Source organism: Sylvia atricapilla, chromosome 14 (assembly GCF_009819655.1).
Source record: "Sylvia atricapilla isolate bSylAtr1 chromosome 14, bSylAtr1.pri, whole genome shotgun sequence".
Classification (NCBI taxonomy): domain Eukaryota; kingdom Metazoa; phylum Chordata; class Aves; order Passeriformes; family Sylviidae; genus Sylvia; species Sylvia atricapilla.
The window spans coordinates 3,301,443-3,325,504 of record NC_089153.1 but is presented as its reverse complement, the minus strand read 5'-3'; the positions used below and the strand labels follow the sequence as shown (position 1 = coordinate 3,325,504).

General features: G+C 49.8%; 1 protein-coding gene across 1 annotated transcript in view; it reads right to left on the bottom strand.

Moving 5' to 3' along the window:
• The window catches only part of NRG2 (neuregulin 2), a 152,560-nt gene that overhangs the window by 48,827 nt on the left and 79,671 nt on the right, over positions 1-24,062 (bottom strand). The window contains 1 exon segment of the mRNA XM_066328919.1: positions 5,999-6,170. Coding sequence (XP_066185016.1) covers positions 5,999-6,170 — 172 coding nt within the window.

Genomic DNA, 24,062 nt, shown 5'->3' with positions numbered 1-24,062 from the left:
AGCACCAAACCATGAGCTGATTCTGTGCCAGGGAGGGAAAGGAGGGGCAGTGCTGCTAACAAGGCACAGAGGTCCTAGTTTGAAAGTGTATCACACATTAGGTGGAGGTTGGTGTGTTGGGCAATCAGAGGCAGGACCAAAACTCCAGGGACTGCCAAAAGTGGGGAGGGAGGCCTGAGAGGACCTTTAAAGCAAAGCACATTAGTTATAAAGAATCAAGGAGGAGAGGGAGGTGCCAGACCAAGAGCAGCTGACATGGGGACAGCCCTGGGCAGAGCCCAGCAATGGAGATGAGCAGAGCCAGGCTGCAAATACTGATACCAGGAAAAAGCATTTTGGGGAACAGAGATCATGGGGAACAGATGTCACCTTCACATGGGCAGGGAACTATTGCTCCAAACCTCTGTGAAACACCACCGTGGTTGTACACAGGGTGTGCAAGAGATCTAGATAAAACTTTGGGTCTTTTAATGTCATCCTTTTCTCCCCAGGCCATTTTCCTGCAGCTGGCACATGTCACAGCTCCTCAGTGGTCTCTGCTCCGTGGCAAATTCATGCCTGCAGGTCTGTGATGTGCTGTGCTGGGTGAACTGCCAGCAACCTCAGCCCTCACCCCAGCCCTCCTCCCCGAAGGTAAAACATTTTAACTTAACCAGGATGAATGGGGCTTCAGCTCCTGTCTCAGTGACAACCTAATCTGTGACATTTTGCAACCGCAGTGGGCGAAGGTCTGTAGAGAGAGGTTTTAGTTTTGTTTTTGTGAGCAGCCAACATGGCTGGAAAAACCACACCAAATTTCAGGCACATGAAGCTCCTTGCACCTCTAAGTTTGCAGAGCTCATCAGCTGAAGCAGCCCAGGCACCGACCGTGACTTGTTAGCAACTATAATGCAGTCAAGTTTGATTAAATGTCCATTCCTTGACTCTCTCAGGAGCCCCAACTTGCAAAGTCTGTGGATTGTTTGAGCTCAAGACCCAACTGCTTCTCCTTTCAGTTCTCAAATTCCCTGGTTCAGTCCCAGGTGCATTGGCCAAGATGATGTCCATCATCTCCTCTAAAACAACAAGCAAACAAACAAAGGAGATGCTCTCCTTCACACCCCCCTCCAATAAAGTGCCTTCAGCAGCTAAAACCAGATCCCAAATATCGGAGGCTTATAATGACATCGTGAGAGTTAGCGAGGCAGCAGCTCCCCTGGTGATTATAACAACACCGGTGCTTGAGAAGAGTCCTCGCTTCAAGGCATCTGGAATTGCTCTTGCAAGATCCATTGTCAAATGAGCTTTTTCCTTTGTTTAAAAATGTCAGCCCGAAGACCCCTGCCAGAGTGGTGGTATAGCCTGCTTGGGTTCACTCTGGCTCCCACAAGGCTTCAACAGTCCTCTTTGCCCCTCCTTGTCTCCAGGCTTAATTAGGAAATCATTTATCTTTATTGGCACTCTCTTTCCCCTGCTGCTTTGGCATTATTTTTTTTATTTTTTTTGCCTTCATTCCAGTGCAGTGAGCTGTACAGGGAAGACCACAGCCCCATTCATTGTGGGTGGGGAATAATCTACAACTGGGAGCCCTACAAGGAAGACCCCAGCAATGAATCTGCTCAAGTGGCATCGCCAGAGGGACTACTGTAGAGAAACAGGAGAGGAGGGCATCCCTTGGCTCCACTTACAGGCTAACAATAGGGATTCCTGGTGATACTGAAAGTAGGGCACTACTCCCAAGGGATGTCATATGGTCAGCCTGTCCCAAACTGAACTGCCAACCCTCTCCAATCTAATGATACGCCTACTTCATCACCCCAGCAGTGTCCCTTGGTAGAAGAGCACACAAAGGGAAAGGGCTGTAAGGACAGGCACAGCTCGGGGACTACCAGGCTCCTGAGCTCCAGATGAACATCTGCACATCCCAGGCTGAGCCTTCAGCTTGGCTTCCAGAGGGGAAGGTTCTCTGCACCTCCACAAGCAAAAACTCCCTCGGCTTCCTCCACGGCTGGCATTTGACCATTTGCCAGAAAGTCAAAACCCAACCTGAACTTCTTGGGAGCCAGTAGCCTCAACCAGACCTCAGACACACTCAGCCAAAAATGGCATCGCTTTGGCAGCGTGTGGGGAGAGCCATTCACCAGGCTGTACTTCCACTACCACGGGCAATTCTTTCTGGGTAATTTCTCTGGGTTCCCCATCAACCGTGTTTGATTTAAATGGAGACGGAGATAAAATTCCAGCCAATCATTTCTTTCACCTTAAAGAACTTTCCCCTTCGTGCAAGCCAGGCTTGCCTCAACCTGTCACTAATTACAGATGGAACATGAAGTTCAGAAAGGAGGAATCAGATTTTCTCCCCTCCCTCCAGCAAAAATCCATTGAAAAAAAAAATTGATTCTTGCCTGATGGCACCAGAAGTTTTCCCGGTAAGTTTAAAAAGAAAAGGGAAAATGATTGATGGAAAAGCTGAAGAGCTGACGCGCAGTTAAGTGCTCCTCTCCTCCTTACAAGATATACATCCCTTATTTTGAAAGAGATCTCCTATTCTAGAGATCAGACAAAAATCTGATCACAAAAAATAAATGCTTCGGCCATACTTTCTAGTCAGAAACCTCAAGGCTCTTTATACACACGGGGAGGAAAGCCAGGAATGAATCACAGAGGACAACCATGTCCTTGTCTCCCATCCTAACCCTCTGCATGCTGAAGATCTCAGAGCTGCAGACAGATTTCAGCTGTGCCCATCTCTGCCAGGGCCTCACAGGGCCAAGGGAAACACCATGGACATCACTTTGCTAGAAGGGCTCCTTTTGACTGGCTCCAGCAGAAAACTCAAGAGGTCTTTGGATTGCACTTCTAAAGAAATGATCCTGTGCTCCTGGCCAGGTCCTGCACAGCCTGAGAAGTTTTTGCCTTGTGTACTTTCCCTGTGAAGGTCTGTCCCCAGTGCTCCATTTCTGGCCCTCTGAAATCCCCCCTCTGAACTGAAAGGAAGAGCAGAGGATTATATGGAGACCAGCGTTATCTCTAAGTGGAGCCAGATGTATAAATCCCATTATTGTTAATATAACCATTATAGAGTAAGATCTCCTTTCAGAGATTTACAGTTTGGGATGCTTATCCTTCCCTGGAGTCCCCTCCCAACACGCTGGAAGTAATGATCTACACCCATATCACATGTCCCTCCACTAAACTTGGCCCCACCAGCTGCATAATGAAGACATCAAAGTCATGAGGGCTCCCTCAGCCCTCAGCCTGCTCTGAGCAGTTTTTAGTGTTTGTTCCATGCAGTCCAGACCAGAGGGAGGCAGCTCCAGTGCCAGTGGACACTCTGCCTCGACGTTTTCAGCTCTTGGCCCCGGTGCAGGGGACTGAAGTGGGAATGCCAGAGTGCACAGACCCATCCAGATCCTCTCAGAGAAGTGCTCCTGCACTGCCAAACAAGGGGCAGATGCTCACTGAGGGGTAATTATCTCAGAACTGTCCCACAGAATGACAGACCCATTTAGGCTGGAAAAGCCCTCTGAGATCACTGAGTCCAACCATTCCCCCAGCACTGCCAAGGCCACCAATAAACCATGTCCCCAAATGACACGTTTTTGAACACTTCCACCACTTCCCTGGGTAGCCTGTTCCCGTGCCTGACCACCATTTCAGTGAAGATGTTTTCCTAAGATCCAAATCACCCTTGGCCCAGCTTGAGGTCATTTTCCTTTGCTCCTGCTCAACAGCAGCCTGAGTCCAGGCTCCACAGCCTGGTGCCAGCACAACACAGGCACAGTTTAATGGCAGCAGGGAGGAGAAGCTGGGATGGGAAGCGATTCTGGGGATGCTTCAGGCTCACACCTTTGCTGCTGAGGGAGTCCCAGACACTGGAGGAGGCAGGTGCTCAGCTTTCCCTAAAATGTTTATTCTTGGGCTTATTTTGCCAACAGGACGCCCTTCCAGCACCACACATCTCTGGCCTCTCACTGGAGAGAGCCAACATGTTGCCATGGAAACTGGTAAATGCAAAATTACGACTTGACAGCAGCGTCCTGAGGAAAGGGGACCAACTTCCTCCCGTTTGCTTGTGACCCTGGCGCAGGGACTGCGTGTCCCCCCTGCATGGCTGGGCTGGGGTGACAGCCATCTGTCACAGCTTCCTGCTGGACACGGGGGGCCAGGAGGAGAGGGAAGACTGGGATAACTGGGAGCACAGCCCTGGGAGGATCCCTCCACCCAGCTGGGTGTCTGTCTGGGGCTGGTTGCTCTCTGGCTCTGAGGGAAATTTCTCCCCAAGATCCCTGCAGGGCTGCACAGGCAGGGTCCCCACGCCTGGCTGCAGACATTTCTCCAGGACATCCCAGCCCTGCTAAACCACCAAGGCCTGAGCCTGACAAGGGCCACAAAACCACAGCGAGGGCAGCAGAGTGAGGCAGGCACAGCTCTGCCCTGTCTCTGCTGCCTGCAAGCCCAGAGAGCCCTTCCTGAGCACACAGCACCCCCTTATCCTGGATCCGCTGACCACCTCACTGCCTCAGCCCAGAACAGCCACAAGTCCTGGAATTATTACTGAGGAGGTCAACCATCTTGGGTGTGACTCTGAAACCAAACTCAACAGGACTGAAATTAAATTAGAGCAATTGACAACGCCCCGTTCAAACACTGACTGATTTTTCTAATGAAAAAGCTGACTTTTACTGGCTTTTAATTTTAAAAATTGCTACTTTACCAAATCCATAATGAGCTTTTATTCCCACACCCAGGATATATGTTAGCAAAGAATTAGCATCAAATTTTCCAAGGGGTCAGGCAGTGGCAAGCTGACTGTGGCTGGCTAGGTCAGGATGTATGAATGCAAGCACAGTCATGATTCTGAAATAATTTAAGATATATCATATGTAAATATTGGGCCTTGAGAAATACCAACATGGATTCATTTGAATCCATTCCCAGTGAGAACCCCTTAGTGTGGTCCCTGGGGCCTCATTCTCCAGTTGTTTCAGCACTGCCTGCATGAGGTGGTCCTGAGGGTGACAGTCACTGAGAGCCACCTGAGAGCTTTGCTGGGTGGGGACCTTGGGGCAGCTGTGAGGGAACTTGCCCTGGGTGCAGAGATGAAAGGATTTGCACAGGACAAGGTCCCTGCAGGTGACTGTGACCCCTGGTCAGTGTTGTGAGGTACTCTGGCACCTCAGCCCTGCCCAGTGTAGAGAAGATGGAGAAGGGATCCCATTCATGCATATAAATATCTCCAAAGGAATTCAAAGGTGCCAGACTCTTTTCAGTGGTGCCCAGTGACAGGCCAAGGAGCAATGGCCATAAAGTAAACCATGAAAAGTTCTGTCTCAACATGAGGAAGAGCTTCTTTATGCTGAGGGTGGCAGAACACTGCAACACCTGCCCAGGGAGGTGTGGAATCTCCCTCTCTGGAGACATTCCAACCCTACCTGGACGCATTCCTGTGTCACCTGCTCCGAGTGACCCTGCCTTGGCAGGGGGATTGGACTGGAAGATCTCCAGAGGTCCTTTCCAATCCTAATTTGTCACTCTGTGATTCTTTTCAGTGGCCTTAGATGCTTCTGTGTCCACCCAAATTCAGAAGGGAACAAACCAATTCCTCCCACAGCCCTGCTGCTGAGTGATGGGGTGACATCTGGGTTTGGGAACCTTCTGCATCCAACCCCCTTACCACAGAGCAGGAGTCACCCCGGGCCACCTGAGCTGCCCACAGCTACCAGGGTAAGCCTTGTCCCCCCACATCACAGGACACTTGTCTCAGGTATCTAGTGCCTCCCTGACCCCAGGACAGCCCATCAAAAACCCAGCATCTTCCCTGTGCAGGCCCTGCTCCTCTCCCCACTACCCTCTGAGGACACTGGGGGTCTTGCTCGCCCTCCTGGGCACGGTGACATGGGCTGTGGCTCTGAGGGAGCCCCTCAGAGCTGCTCAGCAGGGACCTGGGGAGCACAGCAGCACCTCCAGCCCCAGACACTGAGGGAGCAGAGGCAGAACATCCCTGTGCTGTACTTACTTCCCATTCCCATACTTGATCCTGATGTCTTTGCTCTTCTTCAGCTCTTTCCCGTCTTTAAACCATTTGTAGGATGGCTGAGGGTTTCCAGCAGTCGCCTCACATTTCAGGGAGATCTTCTCACCCACGTGAACGTTTGGGCTTTTCAGTTTCTTCAGTTTGGGGGGAACAGCTGTGGAAAGAGAAAGGGGACACGGTGAGACCTGTCCCTTTCAGAGCTGTGCAGGAGCCCCCCGTGCCCCGGGCAGAGCTCCTGCTGCCCCCACTGCCACGAGGGGATGGAGAGGGGCTGCCCAGGGCAAACGGCACACAGGGAAGGAGCCCCGAGTCAGACACATCCACCTGAGACACAGGGGGAGCCCCTGGCTCTGGAGGCTCCCCATGAGCAGGTTTGGTGGTCCCACAGCAGCCCTGCCCACGCAGGAGCCCTGGGTCTCCTGTCCCTGCACAGGTTTGCTGAGCTCCCACCACACACGAGGTCAAGCTCTTCAGAGACTGTCCTTCCCCTGCTCCTGGCCATTGCTGCTGCAGATTACCAACACCTCCACGACCTCTGTGGCTGCCACAGGCGTGCTGCCAATCCCACAGCCCCAGCCAGAAGGTTTTTCCTGAGGATGGAGCAGAGGCAGGTCACAGGGAGCAGGGCCCTGCACCCCAAATGCTCCATCTCTGCTCTGTTGTTTAGCACAACATCAGCCTCAGCAGAGCACGGAGAGGGGCTGCAAGAAAAACCTGCATGTGTAAGGGGTGAAAAGGGGAGGGACAGCCACTCCTCAGGCTGCAAGAAGAAAAAAGAAAGAATAGGTATTTTAAACGGTTTTATGCCAGCAGTGTCAGGCTGGCCAGCAGCCTTTGCAGCCTGGAGCCTGGCTCTGCACGGGGGTGTTTCAGAGAGGTGGTTTTTACCATGCACCTGGAACATCAGACAGAGAGGGAGACACTTCTTATCAATCTCTGCCAGGCTTTATATTAAACCTGACAAGAAAGGATTAGCAGGCTTGCAATTTTTCTTTCAGCTGACAGCTCTGCACTCTTCCAGCTCCCTTTTTTCTCTCTCAGTGTTAACCTTAAAAGAGGAAACAGCAACTTGCTGGTTTTGCCTTAAGAATCTTGGTACCAATGGTTTCCCCTTGTCTGAGATGTGCTGCAGATAGAGAAATTCCTCTTTCTAATATGCACAAACCACCTTCTAATTGCTTTGTGCATTCTGATCTTGTGAAATGGCAGAGCACTTAAAGGCAGAGGGGCTGGGTGAGTTTTATCAGAGCAATCACTGTTTTACAGATCTTTGAATGCCTCCTCCAGTTCCTCATGCCAAGCTAAGTTAGTGTAGGTTGATAGTATTTAAAGACTGTTCTCACCAAAGGGGATCTTACACCAAATAATAAAAAGCACAGCGATCATCGGCAATATGCTCCTGTGGCAGGAAGCTCTCAGAACTCTCACCTTCCTCACGGGAATGAGAAGGTAAATTGTCCTTAATCAAAAGGATCCCAACATGGGTAGAAATGGAACAGTTGAAGGTAACAGGAATTAGCCAAGCCCAGCTCACAGTGACTGAAAGGCAAGCCCAGGGCTCTGGGTGGCAGGGCTGGTCCAGGAACATCAGACCTGCAGCTGCTGCCCAGAGAAGCTGTGGCTGCTCCATCCCTGGAAGTGTCCAAGGCCAGGCTGGATGGAGCTTGGAGCAATCTGGGATAGTGGAAATTGTCCCTGCCTGTGGCAGGGGGCAGAATGAGATGAGTTTTAAGGGTTTTTTAAGGTTGATTCAAGCCAAACCATTCCATGATTCCAATGGGACAGGGAGAGCACAGAAACACTGGGTCAGTCCTTGCATGTGCACTGACATCTTTCACTGCTTCCCAGGTCGCTGTGCTTTGGCACAAACAGAGACTTCTGACCAGAAATTATCTCAACCTGCACCCAATTTTAGGACTTCTGTGAAAATCCGAGGTGTCATGGGTTTTGTGAAGCCCACGTCCCTGATCATTGCCTGGAAATGGGTTGCCCAGAAGAGCTGGAAGGGAGGAGAGAACAGTGAAGGGAGAAGAGAGCTGGGCTCTTCTCAGAACACTGCACGGAGAGCCAGGAAGGTAAATAGGACCTTGCTTTTATAGGGGTCATTTTGGGGAATAGAGAAATAGACTCTCAAATATTTATTCTGCCTGAATGTGTGTATCAGTTAGCTCCCATTGTACCCCGAGGTCACCCTGTCCCATGCCAACATTATCCATACACCTTAAATACAGGGAAGGTCCTGACCTTGGCATGGCTGCAGCTGCTCCGTTGTATTTCCAGCCTGGTGGTCTGCAGAACTATGGAGCAGGCAGCCTATGGACATAATATGGGCTAATTTAGACTGAGATACCAGTCACTGAAGGGACAACTCTTGTCTCATTTCAGAGGAGCCACAGGTGGGAAGAATTCTGATATTTTATAAACTAGAACCAGTAGGAAGATGTAAAGAAGTTCAACTGGTATTAAAAAACTGGTGTAACAACTGAGTCCTGGGGGATAAAAGAAAATTCTCTTCTCGTCTCCATTCCATAGTTCTGTGCACTACCGTCACCCTCAGTGGAAGAGGAACTGCAAACTGCTGGGGGAAAGGGGTGTCAGCCCCCTCCACTGAAATGCTGGCAAGAGCAGAGCAAACCCCAGAAACCTGAAGCCTATGGAAGAAGAGGGCCAAGAACAACCAGGGAACTTTCCATGATCCCCCACCAACATGAGTCATGTCTCACCTCAAGCTCTGCTCATGTCACCAGGGATGATTGCAGGACATTCCTCAGCAGGCAGATCAAAAAATAAAAAACCCCAAAGAGCTGACACAGACATGGCATCCCACACCTCCAGCAGAGAGTCCTGCCCAGAAAAAGGGAGGAGAACATCTTTCCACCCGAGTCTACATGGTTTTGGTGTCTCACTACAGGAGGGAAAGAGACAGTGCATTCAGCTCCAGGCCACACTTCATGGACTCCATGGACTGCAATTTTCCAGCTGAAGCAGAGCAGTGAAAGGGGAATCCAATCCCAAAATATTCTGGACTGTGTCTGGGAAAAGGGCTGTGCACCAAGAGGCAGAGCTGTGCTCCCTGACACATCTGTGCCCTTTCTGCTGCACTGCAGCAGGGCTTGTGCTTGGCCAGCACCGTGGGAAGAGCAGGCAGAGCCCCAAGCCTGGGAAACAGCATCCAGAGCCTTGCTCTGGGCAAAAGGGAAGGCTGGCCTTGCTCTCTGGGAAGGGCTGCTCTGGGCTGGAAAGCCTCACTTCATAATTCCTGCAGCTTTCAGAAAAACACAGAAATCTTCATTTAGAGCCATTCACTGCTGATGACTCTGCTGAATTCCAGACAAAGGCTTTCCTCTGGTTTTTACTCATAAAAAGTTTTAAACTGCAGCTCCTCTTCATAGTCTGAACTCTAGCTTTGGCTTCCAGCCAAGAGATCTCTGCCTTTCTCTGGTAAATTTGAATCCCATCTAGCAACCAGAAACCCCTTCCCTTTTTAGGTACATGTAAACTATGACTGAATCACCTTTCAACCTTCTCCAGCAGTAAACTAAAGTAGCTTGAGAGACCAGAGCAGCACATGGAGTGCTAATACTGGAGTTTGTCAAAGTTTTACATTCAGGTACATTTTCAGCTTTTGACCCATTTCCCATCTCTGCCCTGTCCAAATCACAGAGCTGCAGCTCAGAAAACCATGAGTTTAGTTCAAGAAGATCAGAGGATTGATTTAAGCGCCCCTTTCTTAGTGCTCTGAGCATTTTGGGGTCATTTTAATCTCCTCCTTGTTTGATACTTTTCCCAGCATGCTGGAAAAACAAAGTCACTAGCTTCACACATATCAAAACAGCACACTATCCCGGGCACACAGCTTTAGATGTGTACCAAGCAGGGTCCAGGGGTAATTCTGGTGAAGTATCACCAGCTTCACAATGCCTGAGGTGTTGGACAGAACGGCCAGATGCATTTCCAGGCAATTTTTCTAAGTGACAACCATGTCAAGGGTATGTCATCCTGCAACAACGAAGTTTAAGCCTGGCAGAGCTAAGGCAAACATTAAATCCAAATTTTCTACAGATTTTTGCTCCCCCCAAGGTCAGATGAAACCCAAGCAACCATTATTAGATCCCATCCTACGCTAGTTGTGTGAGCTGTGAAAATTAACCTTGAAACACGCCAGAGCCAGGATTGACAAATGCACAGAATTTCCTGACTTGTTTTAAGAGCCATGTTTGACAAAAAGACCTTTGCAGGAGAAGTTTGTCCTCTGCTGAGAAGGCATCTGCTGCCTTCTCATGGAGAGGAGAGGGTTACAAGAGTCTGAAACGCTGAGCTCTAAACTACACGATGTGAGTTGTTTGAACATCCGCCATAAAAGGACTTAGATGTACACACTGCTTCAATTAATTCACTTCTGATTACACTTGATACAACACTGAGGTACCTTGATGATAACAACACCTCTTTTACTTCTGGTACCTGCAGTATGCCTGCAAGCACCTCAGAGCCTCCACTCAAAACATCATTAATCATCCGCGGGCAGAGTGCCCAAACACAGCCCAACAATGGAGCGGTGACAAAACCACATCCCACCCACAGAGCATCCTACATAAACAACCCCTGGGCAGCAGTCATCCTGGGAAAGGTGCTCCAGGAGCTCTGGAACAGGCAGCAGTACCACAGATGCTGCTTGCCGAGCTGTGGGGATGCTCCACACAGACTCATCGGGGATCTCTGGACAACTGATGTCTCAGGAGATGGGATTTCTCATCCTGGCCTCCTCCAAGGGCTGCGGTGTGAGCCACTGGGGGCTGCCCCACACTGCCTGGCACATGGAGCCTGGAAAAGTGTCCAGGTAGGTGGATCTGGGGACCTGGGAGAACAGGATCCTTCTGTGTCTCTCTGAGCAGCTGAGGAAGAAGGCAGCTGAGCTTGAATTCCCTTGGGCATGGAAAAGGGAAGCTGGAAAATGCTTTTTCACAGGAATGGAAGAGATGCAAGGAAAGTTAAGACCTGCAAACTCACAGGTGATTCTTGACTCCCTGGATCCAAGGGCTTTCCCACAAGGAAAGTCCTCAGGTCCCCACCTGAACGTCCTCAGGTTAGGACACCCCTCCTGTGCCAGAGGAGAGAGGGCAGGAAGGTGCCCAGGTGATCTCTTGGAAAGGAGCTGTGTTTCTCAGCCTGCCCAAGCCCACATTGGTGCTGGGGCTTCCACCGGGCTCTTGTGGAGAAGCTGCAGATCCAGTGCTGTCTCCATGGGTCTCTGTGGGTCTCCCAGCTCTCCCCAGAGGAACCCAGACACCCAAAGGATGCTCCAGGCACAGTCCTTGAGGCTTCCAGGCCTCACTGAAGGACAAGTCCTGGAGGCTTGATGCCCACCCAAGCCAGGTCTCAAAGGCTGCTGTTCCCTAAGGCCCTTCTGGAGAGACCCCACCACTTTGCTGCTCAAAATCCCACTGCCTGCACAGACCATTCCTTTGACATAGGGTCCCTCAGATGGGAGTATTTCAACACTCTCTAACATGGAAAATGACAGAACTAATCTTTCCTTAGCCTCAGTTTGCTCCAAATTCAATCACAAACATTTGCCAAGATGGCAACTCCTGACTGAAAGGAATTTTTCCCATTTCTGTCATCTCTGCCACCAAGCAGAGTTCACTGTTCCTGGCACATCACTGTGCAGGTTGGGACACCAGACACATCTTGGGGGTCAGCACACTCCCCACTGTGATACACCTCACTTCTTGCCTGATGCAGTACCACAGGCTCCACTGCGTTATTCAGAGGTGATTAAACTCCTTTGCCTTGGGTTTAATTTGCCCTTTTCTTGACAAGGAGACAAACCTGAAGCTCAGCAGCAGCAGCTCCTGATCCCCTGGACTTTGTTTCAATACTGGCTGCAAATGCCAACCTGCCAAAGAAGGGACCTACTCTGAGGAAAGCTCCCTCCAGCCAGAAGGGATGGAAACACGGGATCTGCTGGAAAAATCCTCACAACACTCAGTGTTTGTCCTTCTGTTTTCTAGGTTCGTATGGGGAGGGCAAAAGGCAGTCCCTGCTGTGCACCCAGGCAGGCTGCGGCGTCTGAGGGGAGTCAGCTCCTTGGTGGCAGTGTCAGAAGGACTCCTCAGAGTCTGTCACCCTCCAACGCCCCTGGAGGTAACGAGGCTGGATTTGAGCAAAGCTGTAGAACAACCCTGGCTTTATTGCCTGGGTGGACACCACGTCCACAGACCACACACAGCCCAGAGCCTGCGGAGAGAACCTTGGTGTGACACTGACACACGGCCCCATACCAGCCTCTGCCCCCAGTGGGTGACTACAGGCTCCAAACCCTGAGTATTACACATAATATAATATAATATCTGTAATATGCTTTATACTTCAGGCAACTTGTGTTTCAGTTTATGCCAAAGGATGCTCAGACATTCTCAAGGCAGTCTCTGCAGCCACTGTCTCAGACCTTGGTGTGCTGAGCAGGGGTACATGAGAGGTAAACGACAATGACAAATTTAAATTTCCAAGGGGCAGCATTTTGCTGTAACCACTGTGGGACCTTTTAATTAACAAGTAGCCATGTTTTCCATGAGCAGTGATCATGGAGTCATGGAACCATAGGAGGGTTTGGGTTGGGAGGGACCTTAAAGCCCATCTCATTCCCATTCCCTGCCAGGGGCAGGGACACCTTTTATTGCCCAGGCTGCTCCAAGCCCCAGTGTCCAACCTGGCTTTGGACACCACCAGAGATGTGGCAGCCACAGCTTTTCTGTGCCAGGGCCTCCCCACCCTCAGAGGGCAGGGACTCCAATGTAGGAGCCAGCACTAGACCATGTGGCTCACTTGGGACAGTGACACGTCCCTCCACTGTCCCAGGGTCTCCCTGTGCAGTAACTGCAGGAAACAGCAAGGGTTAATAACCCAAAGCTCTCCAGGGGCATGAGAGCTGTCCTTGCTGCTCCTCTCCCACGGAGTTAGGCCAGCAGGAGTCAGAGGCTCAGCTCTGAGTTCCTGGGAGAGGTCCCACTTGGTGACAGGTGGGACAGCAGGAGCCACTCCTGCAGGTCCTGGAGGGTCTGCTGAGGACACCCACCCGGCTGACTCACACAGAACAGACACTGATGGAAAGGACACAGATGACTGGAAGTGTGAAGATGCTGAGAAGTCTGAGATCTGTGGGTTTGGGGTTGGAATGAAGCGTGGAAAGCACTCTGCTGAAGCCACAACAGATGCATTATTCCTCCCTACATGTCCCATACCTTCCCTTACACAGAAGTTTCTTTTCCTATAACTAACTTCCTTTAGCCTCCTGTCTCAGGGAGAAGAAGTGACTACAACACCAATCTACAGCACTATTAATTTTTTTTTTATTTAAATTGTGAGTTACAACAATCTCTATTTTCATGATCATTCCCATCACCAAAGAAAATTGACTGGAAAGTTATAAGCAGGTTTGTTGATTTAGGTGTGCTCTCTAAAGGATTCCTCTGGCAACTCAAACCATGGGATCTTAGAGGTCTTTGCCAACCTTGAGGATTCTGTGATTCTCTGACAAAGTGCCACAAAGCCAGAAATTTCACCCTCCTCAAACAAATCCTGGCTCCGCTTATATTTAAGAGCAACCGATAAATTCCTCCTCCCCTGTCTTTCCCACACTTAAAAATGCAGTTATTCTTATTTCCAGTGAAAGTTTTGAAATTGGTGTATGATTTGGTCCAGAGCCCGAGGCTGAAATCTCAGCTCCATTGAAATCAATCTGGCCACTGGACAAGCATGTCTTCCTGATACCCAAACTGTTAACTCAACTGGGCTGTGCTTTTGCCTCAGTGCTGGGGGAGCCCGTGCACGTGGCTGCACAAACACCCACCTGAAGAGCTCAACAGCTCCAAGGCGTGCACATGCAAATATCCAATATTAAAATCCAGGGGCTGAAGCGCTTGGATTTGCCAAATCTAGTACTCTATGAACACTAGCTGGTTTGCAAACAATGTAATTGGAGTAGAATTGCTATTGTGTTTGTTTGTTTTGAATATTTTTGGCCAGGAAGTTGTCCTGGAGGTATAGTTGAGCATAAGTGGTCTGGTGGAAAAATGTCATTCATTCTGTTCCTATTAAGACCAAAAACAATAGCCACACAAAGACAGCAGCGACAATTTCTGCTCTTCATGCCTCTAACAATGTGTTTTCAACCCTAAAGGCAACATCTTGTTTGTACCCAATTGATTCTGGGATCGTATTTTATATAATCAAATATATCTTTGAACAAAGATATGTTTTATGAACTGCTCAATTTCCAGATGACCTTGGAAACAGCAATTCATAAAATATAGCTTTATCTCTATCTTCACAAACAGCTAGAAAAATTGCCCACCCAAGCTCTGTGGACTGCCAGTCCAGACCGAGCCAGCAAAGAAATTACCCCAGGCATCCAAAATTTTAAAATACATTAATCCTTTGTACCAGTCACTGAGCACTAAGCACAAATTACTTGCCCTAGAACTCTGGTAAAGACCGGGTGGCATCCATCATCTTTCAATCACCAAAGGAAAGTGATTGAAAAACTCACCCCAGGAGACAAAACAATCTAGGTTAGCAGAAAAAAAACCCTCGTTTCGTTAAATGTTTATTATGAAATCTGTACATGAAACCATATATAGACCCCCTTTACGTCATGGCCAAGCTAAAGGCTAAAAGCTTTCAGATTACAGGGAGGAATTTGCAGATGCAGATGATCATTAGTGGAATGTCATTGGTTCTAGAAAGAAAAAAAAAATAACCCTACTAGGATGTTTTACAGCTCTATGAATCACAAGACTGTTGCTTTAAAACATAGGAGAGAACAGCTCAGTTAGAGGGGAGCTGAAATTCCTCTAACAGGGACTGCCTGCACCACCGTGGCTGTCCCAGGCATGGGAGGACATCAGACAGACCATTGTGGACTGCTGGGAGCATTGCAGGGAGAAATTCTTCCCTGTGAGGGTGGGAAGCTCTGGCACAGGGTGCACAGAGAAGCTGTGGCTGCCCCATCTCTGGAAATGTCCAGGGCCAGGTTGGATGGAGCTTGGAGCAACTTGGATAGTGGAAGGTGTCCCTGCCTGTGGCTGGGGTTGGAATGAGATGGTTTCCAAGGTCTCTCCAACCCAAACCCTTCTGGGATCCTGTGATGATTCCCTCTCTCAGGAAAACCTGCATGAACAGGACCCACTGCAATGTGTGGGGACAGCACAGCCCCAAACATACCCAGTCCTTCAGCTAAATCAGGGCTTGGGCACTGCAAACAGTGACCGAATCTCTGAGCGGGCTGCTGGTCACACCAGCCCTGTGCCCATCACAGCCGGGTGTGCCAGCAAACGACCAGGGCTCACTCAGGCACCACAACCCCTCTGGAGATCTCCTTCCTCCTCTCTCCATCCATTGTGTTTAAACAGAAGGAGGGGGGTTAATTAATGAGGTGTGAGATGTGAGGGCAGGGAGAGCAGGAACACCTCACCGCAGAGAGACTGCCCTCTCCAGCCCACAGCTGCCCCATCCCAGCAGAGAATCCAGCTCCTTCCCTGCCCCAGCACATTGGGCTGTGAGAGGCAGCTTTAACCAGCGTTTTTAAACCTGCTTAACTCAGCAAGCAGCGAAAAATAAGAGAAATTTGGGATCAGTTACAAGATGTTAATCCAGGGCAGGCAGAGGTCAAGTGAAGGTCAGATAGGACAGCCCAGCTGGCAAATTATTTTTTTTTTTTGCTATTTTAACTTCCCAGGAAATTCTGGGCCAGAGAATATCCTGATATTTCACACATAACCAGGTGAAACACCACACAAAGCAAGGATTCACAGAAGAAAGCACTTCAATATCTGGATAAATAAATTCAGTGAGAAGCCTCTAATATTGAGGTGGATGGAGATGTTTAATTTTTAACCTATAAAATAATATTCTCTAGCATTCCATGACAAAAGCCAACCACTTGCAGTCTTAATTACAATATTTTTTTTCCCATGTCTCTGCCTACTTGGAAAGTTCACCATTGTCTCTGGTGAGAGACAAATCTACCAGAGGGTATTTCCAAAACAGAAAGCCCTGTTTTTATCGGGATCTCCCCACAAGAGACCCAGGGCTTGCATTAGAGACTTGTTTGTTCTCTGTAATGTTATATTAGAAAGATTAAAAGTTTTGCTGCCGGTTGAAGAAAGGCTTTAAAGCACTGAAGTACCAGAAGTGACCGCAGGTCTGGTTTTCATCCAAACACAGGAAAGAAACTAAAGATCATCCCTGAGACAGCTTTTCCACGAGCCCAAATCCCACCAAGCGTGGATGGAATTACCTCCCCACACTACAACCTTGTCCCAGTCCCCTGTTCAATCTGTGCCACTGCTGGAGCTCTGGGATCAGCAGCGGATCCCTCCCCAAGGGGCTGAGCTGTGGAGCCCAGGAGAGACCCGGCCAGGCAGAGATCCCCCAGCCCAGGGAGAGAGGCAGAAGGGCCACCCCGGTCCGTGGGCTGCAGGCAGGCAGCAAACGGAGCCGTAAATTCCGACTGGGACTCTGGGCAGTGCCCAGTGGAGACACTAACACAGCGTGTCTCCTGCCTTGTCCAGAGTGCGGCTTCCCAGCATTGTTCTGAGCAGCTCCAGACCCCCACTGGAGCACAGCAATGGGTGGCTTCCACTGAAATGTCCCCCAACCAAGCTGATTTACAGCTGCCAGGAGTCTCCAGGATGTCAGCTCTTCCTGATTAATTTTTTTATCCTTATTTTCCCTCGTTTTATATTTGAATATTGCTTATTGCGATATTCTTCAGAACTATTCTCTGGAAAGCCATCCTGGCTAATTTTTGGCTTGTAAATTGCTCATGAGCAGTTTGTGGCTTGTGTTAAAAAAAAAAAAAGAAAAAAAAACCACTCAAAAAACTCTGGCTCATTTTGGTTGGATGAAGAGATTTTGTGGCCTGCATCAATTCTAGTCCCTGACAGCAATGACAGAGCTCTTATTATCACAAACATACAGTCGCAATTTTAAAATTTGCTTCCTGTGACTCTTCGTTAAAATTTAATCAACAGTTTCTGTTTCCACAAACATTTCTCTGGCAGAAAGATCACTTTATAGAATATTCATAGGCAACAAATGAGAAGGAAGGTAAAGCAAATTTAACTTTCTGATGAGAGCCAACCCTTGTTGGCTGTCCAGCTACTTCACGGAGGGATTTAGGGAAGAGGAGCACAGGAAGGTGCAATTTTCTAGAAGCTATTGCAGAACACAAGTGACTGAAAACAAAGACCAAGGATGCAGCAGCAAAATGTGGGCAAAGAGGAGACAATGTGCAACGTGGTGATGGCCCAAAGCAGGGAAATTATTCCGAGTCAAAACTGGACACGGGTTTATTGACCAGCTTCCTGTCTAGCTTTAGGTCACAAAATGTGGAATTTCACCAAACTGGGCAGCAGATCCTGCACAACACAAACAACTTAAGGTGAAAACCAGAGTTCTGAACAAAAGATGGTTGTTGAGCAAAAAGCTATTAATAGTGCTGGGTTTTATCCCAGAAATGTTGCGTAAAGTGGGACAATTCACATCCCTTCTCTGTGCTTCCATTTCCTCTCTCAAAGATCCCACTTAATATATTTGGGGCAGGGACTGGCTCTTGTTATGACTCTGTGCTGTGAATAGCACAAGGGGAACAATGCTGCAGCCAGGACCTCTGGATGCCACCACAAATGCCAATTTTAAGCAGCAGTGACAACAAGCGGAAGGAGTGTGGGATCCAAGGAGGACCTGGGAAAAAACAGGGCCCAATGCAGGTTTCATCCTGTGTTGTAGGCATGGGAGGTTTTCATCTCCATGCAGGAGTGACAAAGGAAAAGCAAGGAGGCGGTGGAGCTGGACAGGTAAGAAGGGTCTCCACTCAGACCCTTTGCTAAAGCAAAATCTCTGCAGAGCTGCTCCTTCACTTCTGCACTCCCCCTTCAGCATCTCCCCAAGCCACCCTTGAGCAGCTCCATGCAGAGGAATGCAACCACCTGGAACCCAAAAGGGATTTACAGGGGCCTGAGGACACTGTGAAAACCTGATGGAAAGAGTGGGATCTCCTCTTCTGGAGAACGTTTCTGTAGGAAATGCTCAGTCTGAATACCCCATGCATGTGACTTTGTTTCTGATGAATCTGTAGAAGGTGCAGTGGTGCTGAGGAGCTGCCCTGGAAAAGCCTGGATAGACCTCTGGGTCTACAGAACTAACCTGGAAAGGCCCAAAGACAGGGTTCAGGGTTCAGGGGGACAACAAATCACAGGATTACAAAAATGGGCTTGGAAGAACCACTCAGAAATTGAGCAGATCACATCCCTGCCCCAAGAGAGGTTCTGCAACATTCATCCAGCATCCCACACACAACCAAGCTGTCCTACACATCTACACTGCATCCCACAGGTTGTTCCAGGCCCTGCATGGCTGCTGGGGATCCTCATCCCACAGTCTCACCAGTGGGCAACAATTTCCAGATTCCCTCTGGAAACAGGTCCTGGCAGAAAGGCTGTCAATGGGAACCCAGTCACACTGGCAGCTACTGACACCTGCGAGGCTCTTCTGGTCCCCAGGTGCAAAAGAGATGTTCCATCATTCAAAGATGTAATCCATCCCTCCTTTTGTCCTGTCCTTTGCACTACTCCTTCTTTCTCTTCCCTTCTCCTTCCCCATGCCAGCTGCCACCAACCACAGATAACCAGAATCACTCCTCTTTGTCCTTCCTCTCTCAATTTTGGTGGGAGGTTGATGATTTTTTTCCTTTGCAAAACCCATTATCTTGAAAACCTTGAGTATCACTCTGAAGCCCCAGTTTCATTCTCTTTTCATCCCTGGAGATGCTGACTACCTCCCACATCTCACTGAAGAGCTCCCAGCAGCCTGGTCTCCTTGAAATCCCGAGGGCCTGAATCACCCTCTCAGGCAGACACCTGAATTCCTGATTTTTCTGCCTGTTTGGGATGGACCATCAGGAGCTCCACTGTCACACACAGCTCAGAGACACTTCGGTGCTGCTTCGAGGCCGTGGGGTCACACTTTCCCCCTGGCTGCAGGATGTAGAAGCTGGGCTTCCACTCACACCCCATGAGAGGTGACTGCTGGTCACCCTCTGCCCTGCCTGTCCCTGCAGTGGCAGCCCCTCTGCCTGATGGCCCAGCCTCAAACACCATGAGAAAAAAGCCTTTCTGCTCACCTAGAAAATGCTGTTTGTACTTGCAGGACCCCTGTACACGTACAGAAGAAGGATTCATCCCAGATTTTGTAGTCACAGGACTCCTGTACAAGCAGAGGAAGGATCCATCCCAGATCTGCTTTTGGAATGGTGCTTTTCAGCAAGGACCCACAGCAGCGATTACCCAGCCCTCACCCTAAGCCAGGGGATCACAGAGATGGAACATCACAGTCGAGCACAGCCTACCCTATTATGCTTCTCACCTCATTTTTCAACTTGTGCCCCTCCCTTTGTAATTTGGTGGTAAATAAATGCCTGGGCAAAATATCCCCCTAATTAGCTGGGAGCGTCTTTGTGAGCACGAACAAAAGCTGAATGGACACCTCAGACAGGATCACAGGGCAGCCCTGCCCCAGCAGGGATACCCTGAGAAAAACCTTCCCAGGTAACTGACACTGAACAGATCCCACTCCTAAGAGCCCCCAGGGACTGCCCAGGTTTGCTGCAGGGTGCCAAGGACACCTCTGGGGTCACTCTGTGCAGTCCCCGTGGAGGGCAGCGACTGGCAGGGCTTTAGCTCCCAAGGCTGAGCTCTCCTTCACTCCCCTGACAATTCGACACACTGCTGTTTATCCTAATCCATTGTTCATGGTCCTCCCCACCCAGTTCTCAGCCCATGTGATGCTCTCCTGTCCTCACCAACTGGAATTAATTTGGGGTGCTAGGGCTCTATCAAGATATTTCACTGAATTCTAAGCGCTGGCAAAGAATTACCTGTTTGGGATTTTATCAGACATTTGGAGTAAACACTCAAGTCATCACATTTTTCTGGGGCAGCTGTTCCCTCAGTGATCCTCTGAAAAGCCACGCAACTTTGAGAGGGAGATCCTGGTCAGCAAGGATTGTTTATCAACAGAAACTTTATTCCCCCAGAATTCCACTCCACTGGCGTGTTATGTAAAGCTGATGCTGCTAAAACATTCAGCTGAACTTAGGTCAAGAGAAGATGGCTTTTGAAAACCTTCCAATGGTTCATTTGCAACAAATGGCTGAGAAATAAATCATTTCAGCCCTGATGAGTCCTCAAGCAGCCAACTCTGTTAGCAGGGCAACTCCAGCAGTGAGGAGCAGGGGGAGGCTTCAGTGACATATGGGGACTCGTGACAGGCACAGAAAGCAGCCAGGGAGGACCACCAGGCTGGGGGAGGCTGAGATGTCAGGTCTGACCACGCTCCTTGCCAGACCAGAGCCCCACTTAACGCAGCAAGTATCACTTACTGCTTCTGGATTCTTCCCAGTGGGGAAGTCTTCTGCATTCTCTCATGGACAGGGCTGGTTTCCTGCGCCGCTGCCCACTGGCACAAAACCCCTGCCTGCATTTTCCCTGAGTTTATCCAGATGACAGCATGCCTGATGTAAATGTCTGCCTTTCTGCCAGCCCTGCTCTGCTCTTGCCTTCAGTGACTGCAGTGACAGCAGCTTCCAAAGGATGCAAATGGAACTGGCCAGGAGCAGCCAGGGATGTCTGGGCTCCCACTTCTGGCCTCAGAGAGGCATAGGGGATTTATATTGACACGACTTTTTGTATTGTCATGGTGTCCCTTCTCCTTTCAGAGACCTCAGGTTTCAATCCTGTGGGGTGCAAAGTATTTCAGGGTCCCATCCTGTTCTTCCAAAGGCAAAGGACTTTAATTCACAGCCAGGAGCTGGGATGTGAGACCCTAGCTCAGCAGGCAGAGTATACCCACGGATCACCTCCATCTCTCCAAAGCATCCTTTCCCAGGTGCATCTCAGGTTTGGCATGGTGGCACTGAGACAGTGCTGGAGGTCTGGATTTGAGGAGGAAGCTTCAGGAAGCTTTCATGGCATGGGTGGGACAGATTACAGCTGGGTGACCAGTCCAACAGCACAGTGAGGACCAAAGCAGAACTCCCTCCCGGAGGCACCTCTAACTCCAAAGGGCTGCTGCTGATCCAGGACAGCTCACCGAGGTGAGCCCCAGGCTGCTCTGACAGGTTTGGACTGGAGCAGCTGAGCCAAGGCCAGTGCTGAGGGAGGGGGACTGTCAGCTCAGCTGCTGTGCACAGCCTCTGTTCACTGTGGCTTCTCCAGAGGGTACCAGAAGCCCTAAGGCAGGCTCTGCTCTGAAGTGCTGCCCCTTTTCTGGGCACACACAGAGCAGCCTCCCCTCCCAAGCCCTCCCCTCCTACACAGTGCTAACCCAAGGCCAGCTCAGAACAGAGCTGCCACAAGAGCCCTTGGCTGCCCAGGTCACTGCAGCTCTTCCCCCAAGCCCAGACAATTAAAAACACCAGTGTTCTTCCGCAGGAGAAGAGGGTTTAAGGCAGGACTCTGGTGCAGAACAGTTCTTTCCCTTTAAATTCACACCCTAGGCCAAGCATGTTTTGCAAGAGCCTCCCTGTGCAGACAAGCCCCGAGGCTCCAGTGCAGAAAAACGCTGCTGCTGGGGGAAGCACCCAAACCTTGTGAGGCAGGGCCCCAGCACTGCAGTGAGGCAGCTGCTGCTCCTGCATGTGCAGAAGTGATGGCACAGCCCCAGAGAAACGGGCTCTCCATCACCAGAGAACACACTCAGTGTCTCTTCTGACCTGCAAAAAAAGACCAGGAAGAAAAGAAGGGGAAGGGAGAAGAGGAGGGGACAGATAGACACCACACATTTAGAAATCGGGAACTGGGCCTCTTCTCCCTCTTGAAAATTGTCATATTGAACTAAACAGAAGGAGATTTCCACCTACAGATGTGTTGGGGGCTTGCTGTTGTGGATGCTTAGGGCCCGGAGAGGACACACTGTCTGGCTCTGTCCTGCAGTGACAAAAGGTAAGAGAAATTGGAGAGTCCCAGAAAATAAAGCAAATACAGCACCTGGGGCTTTACGGGAAATACCAGATTATCACAGCTCTGGCAATAAAACCAAAACTGCCAGCAGTGCTTCAGATTACAACTGCTTCTTTCTTCCCTTCTGAGCCCCCAAAATGAACAAGACACCTACCTAACCCCACCAGAAAACCAGAGCTGTGACTCACAGAATCTCCCTCAAACAGCGACTCAAAACATTACCAACACAAAAATGTTACAACACATGAAATGAGCAATGGCCCTGCCAACACAAGGCTGCTTCCTAAAATTGCATGGCCTGCCCACATTTTCTAAATATAGGATGGACAAGGAAACCTCTCCAGAAGTCTAAATAATATAAAAAAAAAACTTCACGACAAAATACATGCTACATGGACAGAAGGGGTTTTGAAAGCTGTTCTCGACATATTTCCATTGCACTACGATTTTTGCAGCTCCTGCTTTCTCTTCTGTGCAGCAGCTGCAGGTAGGATGGATAAGCTTGACCACAAAAAGGAGTCGTTCCCTGAAGTGCAGCCTAGGAGAGTCCCAAGGAACAAGAGCAGTGTCTTGTGTGCAGATCCAGGAGGGCAGTCTGCCAGGAGAAGAGCCTGAAGTATTACTGAAAAGAATCAAAGCTTGGAGGTCTGTGAAGCCAAGGTCCCTGGGCAGGGGCTGCAGTGCCAACACCATCACCTGCTGGGCAGATCAGCAGCACTGCACCCTCCTCAGCAAGTGAGCTGGGAGAGGAGCACTGAAGAGCCAGAAGGGCTCTGTGCTGTGCCTTTAGTGCTGCTTTGCAGTGCTGGTATCCAACAGCAAACCCCCCTCAGGACACGTCCTGTAGCAGTGCCCCTTGCCCTGTTTCCCACAACAGAGCAAGGATCCTCTGCCCACGACAACATTTTTTCACTTGACAGCTTTTCTTTGGTTACCAACAAACCTTTTCACCCTCGTGCCTGAAAGTGCACAGCCGTGAATGAGGAAAGCTGAGCCACCTCAGCCTCGGTGGTCAGGATCCGGCTGCTGCAGGGCTGCCTGAGTGTCACCACAGCATGGGGGTGGGCACTGCCCTCCACCCCCAGCCTCCCACAAGGAGCCCAGTGCCCATTTAACCATCATCTGCAACCATTCCTTCAGATTTTTAGCATTTCCCCCACCAGCTACCACCGTATTTGCCAAACTATTTGATAGGACAAGGGAAAATGGATTTAAACTGGAAGAAAGTACGTTTAGATTGGATGTTAGGAAGAAAATCAGCCCTGTGAAGGTGGGGAGACACTGGCACAGGGTGCCCAGAGCAGTTGTGGCTGCTCCATCCCTGGAAGTGTTCAAGGCCAGATTGGACAGGGCTTGGAGCAGCCTGGGATAGTGGAAGGTGTCCCTGCCCGTGGCAGGGGGTGGAATGAGATGAGTTTCAAGGTCCCTTCTGACCCAAACCATTCTGTGATTCTAAGATTGTGTGATTCAAGGTGACCCTCCTGAAATCCATCCACGTCTCTTCATGGATCTTAACCCTTGATACCCAGGACCCTCCTTTGATCCACGTGTCTGCTTCTGAGAGCAGAGAGGTTTCCTCACTCCTGTGTGGTCTCACTGGCCCTGCTGGACAGAAAGTGGGGGAGTCAGGACTCTGATATCAGAGTGGGCAGTGGGAAGGATACCCAGGAATAGGCAATTCATGCTGTCTCCCATCTTTCTGAGATGATCTTTTTAGGATAAAAGGTTCAGATTCTGGACAAAGAGTATTCATACCTGGAAGAACGGGGGAGGTAACTCAGGACTGGCAATGTTCTTTCAAGCAGAGAAGCAGCATGGTCATTATCCTCCACACCCTGCTTTTGGTACCGAGTCATCCTTTCATGCAAGATCCAGGGTAATTTTAGGTTTGGGCTGACTCGTTTTTGCTTGGTCATATAACTGGCATCTCTGCAATGTCAGGATCTCTCCCGAGATGCAAGTTTTAGCTGTGTTTGTTACCCCACAGCTATCCAGAGAGTTTATTTTAGCATTCATTAAACGTG